This window comes from Rousettus aegyptiacus, unplaced genomic scaffold, assembly GCF_014176215.1.
Source record: "Rousettus aegyptiacus isolate mRouAeg1 unplaced genomic scaffold, mRouAeg1.p scaffold_m13_p_2, whole genome shotgun sequence".
NCBI lineage: Eukaryota > Metazoa > Chordata > Mammalia > Chiroptera > Pteropodidae > Rousettus > Rousettus aegyptiacus.
In genome coordinates this window covers 1,834,038-1,848,420 of record NW_023416295.1, presented here as the reverse complement: position 1 = coordinate 1,848,420, position 14,383 = coordinate 1,834,038, and the positions used below count along the sequence as shown (strand labels likewise).

General features: G+C 43.2%; 1 protein-coding gene, 1 long non-coding RNA gene and 1 pseudogene across 4 annotated transcripts in view; 2 read left to right on the top strand and 1 right to left on the bottom strand.

The window, feature by feature from the left end:
- Window positions 1–3,169: 3,169 nt before the first annotated feature.
- RBM44 (RNA binding motif protein 44) overlaps window positions 3,170–14,383 on the top strand; it is a 25,699-nt gene continuing 14,485 nt past the window's right edge. For 2 of the 3 annotated variants that reach the window (XM_016144274.2, XM_016144272.2), the window contains exons 1-6: window positions 6,299–7,460; window positions 10,250–11,859; window positions 12,147–12,205; window positions 13,343–13,519; window positions 13,979–14,159; window positions 14,252–14,274. In XM_016144274.2, the coding sequence (XP_015999760.2) occupies window positions 7,388–7,460; window positions 10,250–11,859; window positions 12,147–12,205; window positions 13,343–13,519; window positions 13,979–14,159; window positions 14,252–14,274 (2,123 nt within the window). In that variant the 5' untranslated portion in view covers window positions 6,299–7,387. Of the gene's footprint in view, window positions 3,334–6,298; window positions 7,461–10,249; window positions 11,860–12,146; window positions 12,206–13,342; window positions 13,520–13,978; window positions 14,160–14,251; window positions 14,275–14,383 lie in introns of those variants that run through there. The other variant, XM_016144273.2, reaches the window with a different exon arrangement.
- On the top strand, window positions 8,670–8,788 carry LOC118614184 (annotated as a pseudogene).
- LOC118613647 overlaps window positions 11,866–14,383 on the bottom strand; it is a 19,545-nt gene continuing 17,027 nt past the window's right edge. The window contains exons 2-3 of the long non-coding RNA XR_004955610.1: window positions 13,320–13,487; window positions 11,866–12,152 (exon numbers count right to left, since the gene is read on the bottom strand). This is a non-coding gene — a long non-coding RNA (uncharacterized LOC118613647). The remainder of the gene's footprint in view (window positions 12,153–13,319; window positions 13,488–14,383) is intronic.

Here is a 14,383-nt window from a genome sequence, read left to right as displayed (position 1 = left end):
AAAAATTAAAGATAAAATTATTGGACTTAGGAATAGGATAATTCCTCAACATCATTAAAAATATCATCTCAATTAACATCACAGTCTGTATTAGAACAGCAAATAGAAGCATTTTCATTTAAATCAGAAAGGAAACAAAGATGCCTAGTTAGCACTGTTTAGCCAAAGCAATTAAACACAAAATAGTAACAAGCTATAGATATTAGACAAGGGGAAAATATTATTTGTACTCAATGGCAAAACTATAGAATTTAACGGGTATGAGAGTTCCGAAACTATTAGGATACATCATCAACATACAGAAATCAATAACCTTCATGTATAGCAACTGACCAGTTAGATTTACATAATATCATGGGGATCTCATTTATAATAATGAAAAACTGCTCCCCCCAAACAATAGTAATAACATAGAGAAATGTAAGAGCCTTTATTAGGAAATCTATATATTCTATGAGATATGACATGTAAAACTTCAGAGATGTATAGTAGGAATATATGTAAACATGTAACTTTCTCCCAAATTTAGAGATTTATTTATTACGAAAATCATTTTAAACTTTTTGGGGGTGTAATCTCAAAAAATTATTATAACAGTCACCTGAAAGTTTAAAAAAACGAAAAACATTATGATTAGCTTAGATAATTTTGATAGATGACAGTGTGTGGGCAGTGAGCGGCCTCCGCCAGGTATTACACAGGTGCACGGACAGACAGGTCCCTGCAGGCGCGGCTACCGTCTGCCTCGCCAGGGCGCCAGCGTTGTTTCCGGCCGTGTCCCCTGACTGCCAGGGCATGGCTCTCACGCCGTCACCACCGCTCCACGAACGTGCCGGGTTCTGCTGCGTCTCAGCCTGTCCCAACCACCGCGGCCCCCCTGATCAGCTAGACTGCACACCCCAAGGGGAGCTGCCCGAAGCGCTGTCCCTGCCGCTGGCCTGATGCACACACAGCGGGCGTTTGTGGGACGAGGTGTTGCTGGCCTCTGAACACAGGTAAATCTGCCGAGGCACGGAAGTCCGTGTGGGAGAAGACGTCCAAAGGGAGGCTCTGCGTGAGCAGGGTTATAGGGGATTTCTATTTTCTTTACATTGTTTCCCGCACTTTCTACATTAAACACATGTGACTTTAATACTGTTGAAATAGTGAACAAAAGGATTTAAACAAAAATCAAAATTAATGCGGAAAAAATCATAAAAATCGTGCTCGTTTTAAAGACAGGATAACAGTGCCTTGAGGCAAAAGGAAAAACTGAGAGTACTGATGTGAAAACGTCGTTCACCTGTGCTTTTCTGTTGTTTTCGTTCTTTTACACAGATGCGTTAAAATACCATTTGCCCTGATTACTGGGGTTTTTGGTGCCCCCTGACATTTTGCACTCGAAGTAAATAAATGCGTCTCTTTCTCACGCTAGTCTTGGCCCCTCTAATGGCATTTCAAAGAACTGTTCTTGGAAGGACACGTCGCGGCAGACTCGAAAAAGGGACACTCGGTGGGCACAGGGCGACAGCCAGGCGCGGGTGTCGGGCCGCTGTGGGCGGGCGGACGGTGGCCGGCGCTGGGCCCGCACCCCGAGTCGGCCTGGGCTCCGCCCGCAGGGGCAGCGCCGCCCGGCTTCTGCATCTGGCAGCTTTGCACAGCCGCGCGGGCCAGACAAGGGTCTTGGGCTGCGACGCACGAAAGGCTTCCGGGGCGGCGCTGTCACCCAGCCGTCGTGACCCCGGCTCTCGCAGGAGGCCCGCGAACGGCCGGGGAGGCCCACGCACGACCGCAGGGGTGCGTCGTTTCCGCCTTCGCGCCTACTCGCCGGCCAATCACGGCACCGCCCCTGTTCGTACCGACCAATGGGGAACGCCCCGCCAGGCGGTGGGCGGGCCGCCGACAGCCGTTACCCGATGGGCTCCGCGGTGCGCGACGGGAGCTTTTGCCGAGAGGAGGCTGTGGCGCTGAGAGGTTTCACGTGTGGCGGCGGCGGCGCCGAGGTGCGGCGGGCGGGCCGGTGGCTCCAGCGGGACGTGGAGTGAAGCCCAGTGGTGGCGGGTCCGGGAGGCGAGGGCCAGGGGCCTTTCCCGCAGGTCCTGGAGCGGGAGGGGACAGCGCAGGCGAGGTGTCCCCCCGGGTTTGCGTCTCAGTCCGGTGGCCTTGGCGGTCCAGAATCCCCCCTTCGGTACCTTTACATTCGGTTCCGAGCGGGTCTTCCAGCCTCGCTTCGCGGGGGCCAGCGCAGATTTGCACCCCGAAAAGCTCATTCAGCACTAGGTTGGGGGCCTGTCGTTTAGGGATTGTTATGACCCCAGGGAAAGGTGGACATTCACTCGAGTGTCTATCGTTGTGACAACGGCGTCATTGTCACACCACGGGCGGGCGGTGGCGTGGGAAACGGGCCTCGGTTCCCCGACGCGTGGCGGACGCAGAGGGGGCCCGGGAGGCACACGTGGCCCGACTTGTTTCAGGATGTGCACAGGGCGACAAGCCCGGGCGCCGGCCTTACAGGCCGTGCTGAGAGCCTCGTCTGTATCCAGAGGACCGCGGCGGTGCGGGCTGCTGCGGCGCGCTGCGCAGTGGGGCCACCCGATGAGCTTTGCGTTTGGGGAAGATGATTCTGGCCAGGCAGGAGGGTCAGGGTCTTCTTGGCTGAGATGTGACCTGCAAACGACAAGGCCTGCTGGGAGGAGGGAGGTGACGGCCGAGAGCCCTGCAGTCCTGGGAGTGGTTTGGTAAACGCCACTGGGGAGAACAGAGTGGAAATGGGGATGCACCCAGGGGCGGAATTGCTGAGTCCCCGGGTCTTTCTGTAGTGGCCGTTTCGAGGATCTACCAGATTGTTTTCCACCACGGCCCGGCCGTTTTACATCGCCAGCAGAGGACGAGGGCTCTGATTTCTCCATGTCCTCACCATCCCTTGTTTTCCTTGTTTGGGTTTTTTCCTTTTAATAGCCATCCTAGTGGCTGTAAAGTGGTACCTCCTTGTGGTTTTAATTTGCATCTCACTATTCCATAATGATGTATTGAGAATCTTATCTTGTATTTGTCGGCAATTTGTATATCTTCGGAAAATTTAAGTAGTTTGCTCATTTTTAAAATTGAGTTGTCTTTTTTTTGTTGTTTTGTAAGAGTTCTTTATATATTCTGGATAATAGACCCTTATAAGATGTATGATTTGCAAGTATTTTTGTACTACCAAAATTTTTCCTTTTGTCAAAGTTTTTGATCTTGGGTATCTGTTCATATTTAAGAATGAAGCTTGCAACACATTGAATGAAGATTAGAATCCAGAGTCAGATACGAATGGGAATCCAGCTTGTTAAGACATATTTAAGAGATATGCAAAATGTAAATGCTTTTCTAATTTTTTCAAAAATACATTTTTTTAATTTAAAATGTTACTTATGTTAAGTAATAGGTTTATTATTATGAACGAATTAATATTACACTTTTTCTGTTTTAATTGCTAATGTGATAGGTGTTAGTAGATATTACCCACATAAAGAAATACTCTTTGGGGTTCTCAGTACTTTTAAGAATATGAAGAGTTCCTGAGTCCAAAAAGTAAGAAAACCACTGATCTGATTGTCACTTATTTTGAGAAACTAGCTTTCTTATCTCCTACATGTGTTTTAACTGAGATAATTTAGCTTAGATGTCACTTTATAAAGTTCTCTTAACTTTATCAATGCAGTCATGCTCTATTGTCTACTTAATATGAAATTCAAAGTGGATATGTTATATTTCTCTTAGAATTTTGGTTTTTAATTGCTTTTTAAATACAACTCTCAGTTTTAAAAACTTCAGAGGCATTTTGTTTGTTTGTTTCTGACATATCCTTTATGTCAAAATCAATAATAAATTGAGTTAGTAATCAGTACTATGGCTAACTCCTACTCGATCATCTTTCAGATCTCAGATTAAATGTTACTTCCTCAGGAAGACTTTCCCTAACCCTTAGACTAGTTTAGGTCTTTTTATATCTCCCATAGCACCTTGTATTTTCCCAAATCTCCAGATTATAGGAATTTTCTAGGGTATCATTTCTGGCCCCCAATTAGGCAGTGCAATCTGTATTTTTATGTAGTGTTCCAAGTGATTCTTGTGTCGGGCAAGTTTGAGAAAAGGTGCATATCTACAATAAGATACATGTGCCCCCTCACCATCTCCTCACCCCGCTTTGGAGATTGCTTATTATACACCTGTTATGCTTCAGAAGGACAGAGACAGATCCCTTCTGTGTCCTTAACACTTAGCATTTGATTTAGCAAATAAGATTCAGTTATTGGGTAATTATATTAAAGAACAATTCTCTAGAAAACAGTATTTATTCCTGAAACAGGAATGTAATTTCTTTGTAATAGAGGAGATATATGCTTAATATCATTAGGAACTTCCATTTAGGTTCCAAACTGTCTTTGTATTCCCTCTGGCAATGTGTGTTTATTTCCACATCATCTCCAGTATTTGGTAATATCAGCATGTGTGTTTGTTGCCATTCTAGTGAGTGTGAAGTGCTACCTTGGTGGTTTAAGTTAGTATTTTCCTGATGACTAATGATGTTGAACTTTCTCATATACATAAAAACAATTTATATGCCTTATGTGTGTGTGTGAGTGTGTATGTGTGTGTGTGTGAGTGTGTGTGTGTGTGAAATAGATTTCCAAGTATTTTATGTAATTTTGCTCCATTATTGTCTTTTAAAAAAACTTCTTTGTGTGAGTTCTTTACATCATCTGAGTATAAGTCCCCTGTTGGATATATAAATCATAAATATTTTCTTCCAGTCTTTGGCTTGTCTGCACTTTTTCAGTAGTGTCTTTTGATGAGCAAAAGTTTTAAAATGTTGCTGCGTTCATATTAGCAACTTATTGACACCTTTTTTATTCTGTTCCAGAAATCTTTTGCCTATCCCAAAGTCATGAATATATTCTCCTACGTTTTCTTTGGAGACTTTTTATAGATTCGGTATTCACATTCAGAAACATGATCCATCTCACTTTTGTTATTTATGATGCGAAGTAGGAGTTCAGGTACTGTTTCCCCCTTGCAAAAACCTACTTGTGCCAGAACTATTGATTGAATGTGCCTTAGATCTTTCTTTCCACACTGAATTGAATTAGTGCCTCTCCTAAAAATCAAGTGACTTTCTTTCTGGATTCATAATTTTTTCCTTAATCTCTTAGTCTAACATACTACATTGCCAACACCGTCGCTTCATAAATCTTGAAATATATGGCATCCAACTTTTTTCTTCTAGATTGTTTTGGCTCTTCTAGGCTCATTGACTTTCCATGTAAGTTACCATCAACTTGTCAGCTTCTACCAAAAAACCTTCCACACTTGATTGAAATTGTTTTGAATCTGTAGCTCAATTTGTAGAGAACAGATCTTAATATTGAGTATCTTGATGCATGAACACTCCTGGCCTGCCTCCTTGCACAAGGAAGTCCTGTCTGCACGGCTGGGACAATTCTGGGGCTTTGGTGCTGTTGGCAGGGTCTCAGCAGTGTGTCCGAGTGGGAGGTGGGGACTGAAGGCCCTGTGCACAGAGCCCCTGTCACCAGGATGAGTCTCGCCTGCCTGTCTTCAGGCTCAGCCAGGATCAGCTTACTGTCACCCTGCTTCTGACCTGGTACTGACATGCAGGCCTGACCTCGTCCCCACACAGAAGAGGCTGTAAAACAGGGCAGTTAATCACTTGATGGAAAAATATGTCACAGCAGAAACTGTGCTCAGTTACCAGTGTGTCTGGGGACAGGGCAGTGGCCCTTGTGTACGGCACAGTGGGGGCCTGCAGATCTTCTCCCTGACTTCTAGCTTCCCCCTACCCGGGCTGTTGGCCTGTGCAGATGCATTTCTCTGGGAGCTTTCTGAGAAAGGAAATGAGGTTCTTCCTCCCAAGCCCCCCAGCTGGACAGGGGGCATCTAAGACCCCCTGGGCGTGGCCCTCAGAGCCTGCCAAGAGCAGGAATGTGACCCCAGGCCAACTCGACTGAAGGGCTGCCATCCCAGAGGCCTCCCGCCTCCCAGTGAAGACAGTTCCGCTGACCGATGGGACACCGCAAGAGGGGTACCTTCTAGAGGGTGCCAATATAGCTGGAATGGGGTACGTGGGGCCTAAGCCTCTGTCCGAGGACCTCCACCAAGGCCGCAGGGTGTCCCTCTTACTCCTCTCCTCCTCACACTCCGGGCACGTGAAAGAGGAGATGGGAGTTCTAGACCCCCCCCCCGCCCCCCGCCCTTCGTCCCTCCCTGTTGGAGCCCCGGCCTGGGGCAGAGCCCCGGTGGCGCCTGCCTGCCTTTGCCGGAGCACCAGCCCCAGGGCCCCAGCGCCGGGTCTGCTCCCTCTGTCAGCCCTGGCTGAGCTCCTGAGACGGGGTGAGGGGCTGGACACGCCTTTGCGGCCACTACCCTTGCCAAGACCTCTGCTCACACTCGCGACGGGCCAGAGTTGGTGTTGGCCTCATGATGCTGCCTGTGGACCCTTCGCAGGCTCTGCCCAGATGCCCTCTGGGGTGGAACTGGGAAGGGCTTTGAGCGGGGGGAGGAAAGGAGTCTCTGGCCACCTGGCAGACGCTGAGTCACATGCCTCCCTGTCATAGCCCGGGCCTCTGCCCACTACCTGGGTGGGGCTGTTCTGGCCTCACTTAGCAGAACCAATGCTGACGAATCCAAGGGTGGCCCTGAGAGCTCTAGGCCCAGCTCAAGTGACTAGCCTAGACTCATGTCATTAACTTTTTAAAAACACCTTTATTGAGGCATGTTTTACTCATTTCAAATGTAAAATTCAGTGGTTTTTGTGACTTTGTCAAGGCAGGCAGCTACTAATCCACTTTGTCTATAAGTTTGCTTCTTTACATTCATTTAAATGGAATCATATAATATATGATCTCTCGTCTGGCTTCTTTTAAATCAACATAATATTTTTTAGATTAATCCACAAGGTTACATGTCAGTAGTTTGTTCCTTTTATTGCTGAAAGATACTCCATTATGTGGATATACCATGTCATTGGTTTTGAATAAATCTACAATTTGTTTTGGGAACATTTTGGTTCAAGTATGTGATAAATAGGGTCACATTATAACCCTTAATGCTCCAGTTTTTGGAATAATATGGTTTTGATGGCCTGATAACATTCTTGAAAGTTCTTTGGAAATTTTAAAAGACTTATGTCTTGTATGTTTAAATAGTAGTCTTTTATGTACCTGTCAATTTATGCTTTTAAAAAGTTATTCAAATGTCCTACCAACTTTGTTTATTAGCCCTCTTGTATTAGAATCCTTGATTATTATTGCCACTTTGTCAAATTGTTTGTTTTTAGTATTTTTAAAATATAGTTTCAAGTATAATACTAGTTCAATATTTATACCTTTTCTAGAATATACCTCCTTGAGAGATGCAGGCCACTGCAGTGGTAGAGACGGCTCCCGGCAGAAGCTACCACGGTAGTGGAGGAAACATCCAAAAAGGTGAGGGCACAGGCCGGTGGCTTTATTCTGGATAGACAGAGGTACCGAATAAAACTGGCCAGAGCGTCCCCCCGGGCCACTCCTTTCTGAGCCCCGCTGGTAACTCAGTAATGCTCTGCGTGTTTTAACTCGACAAACTGCAAGTTATTTTTGGTGATTTTTGGTGAACATGAGCAGCCTACACAGGACTGCTCAGGGAAGCGGAATGTTTAGAGAACGACGGTGAACCAGAAGAGAGGGTTTCTGTCCAGCCAGGCTTTCAGGAACTTGGGACAGGTATAGTTGCCTTAAGCGGAAAGCGGACAGGTTGGCCTCTGCTAACCTAGTTGTATGTTTTGTGAAACATACCAAAGTGAAATTTCTTTTTCTATGGTGGTGGTAGAAGAAAAAATAGGAAATAACAAGACCATAAAAAGCAAGATGACTAAACTTTATGTGCCTATGAATATTTGTGTTTTGAAATATTAAGAGGACTTTAGAATATGATAAAATGCTATTTCAAGTCAGAAGTAATGGATTATTCAGCAAATAGTATTAACACAGTTGACCATTTTAGAAAAAAAAGTTAGATTTCTACCTTATGCTAGAGAGAAATTCTACATAGTGTAAAAAGGCTGTGTGACTGACACACACCCATAATTAGAATAAATTATAGGAGAATACTTTTATAATCATGTAGTAGGAAAGGTCAGAGAGACAAAACCCAAAGAGAGAGAAGAAAGGACTGATCCATTTAACTAAATCTTAAAAACCATGGTAAGGTGTTGCAAAAAGTTAAAAAATAAGCAATGAACTATGAAAAATCATTTATGAAAACAGTAATTAGTATCCAAAATATATAACGAATACCTATACAAACACAGTTGACCCATGAGTTTGTAATTGAAGCTAGCAGTGCTTTCCTGAGCTCCAGCCCCACATTTGTAAACATTTGAATCCCTGTGGTTTAATCATTATCCTCAAACTCCGCATGCCTGGAACTAAACTCATTATCTTCGCGCCCCCCCACCCCCTTGCCCCCCCGCCCCCCGCTTTTCCTCTTCATAAAGATCCTATGTTCTAGTTCCGGGTATTCCCACTGAACTGTAATACCAGCTGTAAACCCTACCGTTATCTGAGAGCAGTGTTTAAGGAGGCGGTGGCCAGTTGGCGAGTCATGAAACCAGTTTAGCTGATTGTGATTAGCTTTTTAAAAAATAGACTAGAACATTTTACGGCCATGCCACCCTGAACAAGCCCAATCCCGTCTGATCCCGGAAGCTAAGCAGAGTCAGGCCTGGTCAGTGCTTAGATGGGAGACCACCTAGGAAGTCCAGGTGCTGTAGGCGTAAAAAAATAAGAGATTATAAGCTGAAAAGGTCCTTGCCATCTGTGAGGTCAACCAAGGATTGTCTTGCCTAAAATTAATTAAGTAAGTAAACAAACAAACAAATAAATAAGACTAGAAAATACTAGAACTCTTGGACATAGAGTAGTTACTGTTTTTGTAAAATTTTTTGTTTCAGTTATACACACGTGAATGTGTGTGCTGGATCTTGATGTAAAACATGTTTCTGATTGTGTTCTTAGACCACAAGAAAAGTTTGAGACTCACTAAGCTCTCTCTCCCTCATCTGCCATTCCTAATCAGCCACCAAGTCTTGTCATTTGTGGAACTTCACACCTGCGTCGTCTTCTCCAGTCCCACGTCTGCACGCTCGCTGTCTCTGGTCTCCCCTTCGGGCTGCCATCCTTACTGTTGCCAGGGTGTCTGAGCCATCCCATTCACATGACTGCCCTTTTGAGAAGCTTTCAGTCCTCCGTAGCCTTAGAATAAGAGCCAAGCTCCCTAGCACATTACAAAGGGCCTTTTCTGTTCACAGCCCCTGTCACTCCACAGAGCTGTTTCACTCCAGATAAGGTGGCCTGCAGGTTCCAGAGAACGCCATGCTCTTTCACACAGGCGACTTTACACACGCTGTTTGGTTTGCCTAGGACAAGTGTAATTTATTTCAAAACACTTTTTAAATGTAAAGTTTTCTCTGAAATCTGCTGCTCCTCTCCTTTTAAGCGTTTCCCTGCTCATCCACACAACCCTGTTAGCTCTCATTAGCTGTATTCCAGTTAGGCAAGCTTTTCTCATCTTTGACCCTGTGGAAGCCATAAATATGTGGGTGCAGCACCCCTGTCTCCTTTCCCCTGTTTCTATGACGGCTGAGGCTGGAACTGGGAGGCACTCTAACATCACACATGGTGCGGCTGCCTCACACCTAGTAAACTTGCCATGGGAAGAGTTTAAAAAGAATGTTGGCTACTGTCCTCACTGAGGCCACCATAACAAAACGCCAGAGACTGGGTGGCTTAAACAACAGACTTTCCCACAGTTCTGAGGGCTGGCAGTCTGAGCCGGCGCCCGCGTGGTCAGGCTGGTGAGGGCTGCCTTCCTGGCTTGTAGGTGGCCGCGTTCTTGCAGTGTCTCCCATCGTGGGAGGAAAGAGAGAGCAAGCCCTCCGGCATTTGTCCCGTCTGGGAGGCCCCGCCCTTGACCTCGTCTAGCCCCCATGGCCTCGCAAACACCCATCTCCAGTTACTGTTGCCTTGGGAGTTGGGGCTGCAACATAGGAATTTTGAAGGGGACACAGTTAAGTCTATAGCAGCAACCGTAAAGTATATTTGTCATGAATAATGTAAAAAGTGTTCCTATGTTGTGAAGAGCTTGGACCAGATCCCATCAAGGGTCTTTTCTACTGTTTAGATTCTGTAATGTTGCTGCTGTTAACATTTTATCCTTTTTTTTTTTTTTTAATCAGATGAGCCTTCTGATCCTAAGAAAGAAAATTTATTATCTTCCAATGGTTGTAATGAAGCCGAATTGACTTTTCTTGATGATGACTGGGATTCCTTAGCCCTAGAACAAAGAGCTAATGACAAAAAACTCAGCAATATTGACAAAGCAGATTTACTGGAGCCATCTTTTACTACGAATCTAGACACTAATGAAGAGAGTACTCACTCTCAGTCAAGTGAGTTTGAAGACAGTATTGACTATGCTTTCTTGAATAAGACATACTCTATACATTATTCAGAGTCAAAACTAAAGAATAAAAGTCTTATTCATTTAAATTCAGAATTAGATTCTAAAATGCAGGAAAGAGAAGAGGTGTTTTTTGATATTTTGGAACATCAAGGTAATAAGGTTATTGGCTTGGAGAGAATCTTTAAGATTTCAGATGATGATTATAAAGAAACCGCCGAAGATAGGCAGAAGTGCGATGCAGATGAAGACTCGCAGCAGGAATATCACAGCGCAGAAGAACAAGATTATCTAAGCGACCGTTTATCTGTTGACCGAACAAAAACATTAAACGTATCTAACCTGGAAGTCGTTGGATTAAGAAATTCAGGTTATGGAGTTAAGTATGCTAGCAATCTAGAAGTTAATCATGTTACATTGGAAAGTAGTTCTAGCTTCTCTTCAGATTCAATTGAGGTTTATGGACAAGAAGATTCACCTCATGTCTCCAAATTCCAGAATTCCGTTACGTTAAGAGACTCTCATGAACCAAAGCCTGCAGAGGGTAAGCAACAAGAGACCAGTTTGCTGTACCACATGGTATTTGATGAAATTGTACTAAGGAGCAGTCCCCCTGAAAACCAGGAATCTCAATCTAAGAGTGGTTTCGTAAACCCTCAGAGAGCATTAAAAACTAAAATTTCTACTGGCAAATTGAAATCTGAAGTAACTGAAACTAAAGATTTTTGTGGAGGTGCAATTGTTGAGAACGAAATGTTACACCTTGAAAACCCTAGCACACCACCACAGAACAAAGCTTTAGAGGTGTTTCTGCAACCTTGTGAGGACTGCCAGACTTCCTGGACCTCTTTTTTTGATGACTCGGTAATTTCTGCCTGTGGATATTCACATTATAAAAGCCTACAAAACACTCCTAACTCAGCCTTAGATCTTTCTGTTGCTCCGCCAAGGACTGGAGTCAAAGATGATGAGGCAATAAGAGAAGAGAGCTCCCCAAAAGTTGCTGATGCCAGTGCCACAAATGAAACATGCTTTCACAGTGTGGAGGAAACACTCCCTGAGTCAGAGCCAGGTGCAGGAAAGCGCGTCGTCATGGTCAATCAGACGGTGGACGTTAGCACTGATTTTCGGGCTTGTTTTACAACCAGCAGAGCGACAAGTGCAAGGCCTTCTGTGGTTTCTACGTCGAGCAACACGGAGATAACGATGATGAATAAGAAACGGCCTGGCGAGTGGCACAGTGAGAAGCAACGAAGCGTGGCTTGTAATACAGATTGGTCGTACAGTCAGGACAGGGAAGATGCACAGATGGCTATGACAAAAGGACCACTGGGAACATCTCTCTCAGTCGACAGTTTAAACCCTCATAGAAATTTCCTAAATAAGGTAAAACCAGTATGATTAATAATAGAATTTTATTTGACTTTATAAAGAGGCAGCGTTATCGTCATGTAAATGTTTTGATCCATTGCATTTTAGCAAGGGTTCCCAAGGCTTTTGTGAGAAAATGCTTGACTAAGGAAAAAGATGACTAGGTTGCTGCCAGCCTTGTCCTTCTCTGGTGGGAGCTATTGCCACAGAGTCCATCAGAGACTGGTACCAGTTTGGAACTCCAGATAGAACACGTGCTGTTTGCCATCAATTTCTCATCTGATTTTAAATCATCTTTGCAGGATTCCCTGGAATTAAGAAAAACATTTGCTACTACAGACTTAAAAGAACATCCCGAGAGGTAAGTTAGATATATAAGCTTGTAGATGCACGTGGGGAAAAAAATCAAAATAATAATTTGCTTTTTTGTAGGGTACTTAGCCATGTAGAGTGAAAGCTTAAAGGAACCTTAGGAAATCATCTGCTTTGGCTTTTGCCTTCAAAGAGATAAACATTAGGATAATATAGAACTTTAAAGCTTTTCCACTTACTGAGATCTGGGCTTCAATAATTCCTTTAAAATTTATGGCATCTTTATTTATTTAACCCAAATCCATACTGATTTAATGACTCCATTTTCTTTCATTTGATCCCCCTGAAGATCAAAACAAAATAGCACCTTTGGAAAATAGTAAATAGCTACTTTCACTGGAGTATTTTAATTTTGATATTAATTCATCATATAATTTATTTTGCATATATTTTATACCTTATAATTCAGAATACAATAGAGAACCAGGAGGTGGGGGAAGGAAGAGGAAAGGGGAAGTCTCCGAGAAGCCAAATTCATTTTCGTGCTCTGAGGTCATTTACTTTTCCCTTCATTCTTCATTCTTCTATGAGTTCAACTCAGTATCCAGTGCTTCGGAAGCGCTGGTTTACAGGGGCAGAAGTCTTGAGAACAGTTGGAAGTGGCACATAATAGCAACAACTGTTTCAACTAATGCAATGGTTTAGGGCTTTTTGATATAATAACAGCAAAATATTTCCTTATAATAATGACCCATAATTATTAAGAAAAATGTAAATTATGTTTTTTTTCCTATTAAAAAGATAACACATTAAAGAACAGTTTCTATCCGGAATGCTTATAACTTTTAAAAAATGTTGGCCAAAGCTCTTTAGGTTGAAAACCTATTGATTCTGGATAAATAAAATCAGTAGTTTACTTTGGAATCCTTTTTTTTTTTCCGTAAAAGAAAGTGTGAACTTGAGAATTATTTACTTCCTTGACTTCTAGAAAGAATATATTTAGTTTTGACTCTTGACGTCCTTGTATCCTGCAGCTGTAATGTGTTCCTGCAGCCTTTTCGTGTTTGGTGGAAATTGATTTAAACGTAATAGGGAAATCTAAGAAACTTAAAACCTGTTTCTAGAGAAACGTCAGAAACTCAGAAAGGTGTTTGGCATCTCACCTAATCTAAGCTTTTTATTAAAGGGAACCGCAGCCTTCCCACGCGATGGAGGAGAACGCGCCGTCCGCGTGCTGCCAGAACGTAACGCAGAGAGCTGTCCAAGCAGAGCTGCACCTCGTCGATGTTCACTACCGGATGTGTCGGCACAACTGCAGCGACATCTACAAACTGGTCGTGGAAGACAGGGAAGGATTAAATAGGTGATTGTTAGTTTTAAATCTGTCTTCTTACAAATTAGCTTTAAAGTTATTCTAGAAAATTTCTTTAATTTTCATTTGTGAAGGGCAAAACAAGGGCTGGATTGTACCTAGATTTTAAAGAGTAACACATTTGAATTTCATGGAGAGGCAGCAGTGCATGTTGGGGTAATGAATCCAGTAAAAAGATAGATTTGATGTTTCTTATAAAGACCACGCACAGATGAAGTCCGTTGTAGCATTTTGCGTGATGTTCCATCACATTCTCTCTGGCTTATGTATTGAGGACCGCTGGTACTTTCCCTAGAAAAACACACCTTCTGTGGTTCATTTTCTCTTACTAAACATTTAAAAGAAAAAATTTTAAAGATCTGGTACTTAGAACTGAGTATATAGTATAATATTAGAGTTAACTGGATGACTTGGGCCTAAATCAGTTTTGTGAACCTAACTTTGAAACAGGAATTTATCAAGTAATTCTAAGAAGGAATTGGGGTCAGCACTGCTGTCTGTTTTGGGAGACTTGAAAGTTAGATACACGAGTTTGAAAGAAAAAATAAACAAAGGCATACCACTGGAAGAACTGCCCCCGCTGTCAGTAGAATCAAAATTATTATCCGCGTTCGCTATTTTTGCTTCTAGGGTATGTATTTATTTACATTTTAGGAACAAAATTTTTACTTCATTTATACAAAACATTTTAAACTAAAAGATTTTTCTTCACTGTCTTTTCAGCTAATGAAAAAAGAACCACATATGTAAGTTACGGTTTCATTTAATTTAGAATTCATTAGATCTTAAAAATTGCTTAATTTAGTTAACTTTAAGTTTTCTGTTATGGCCCTTATTTAGAACATTGATAAATTC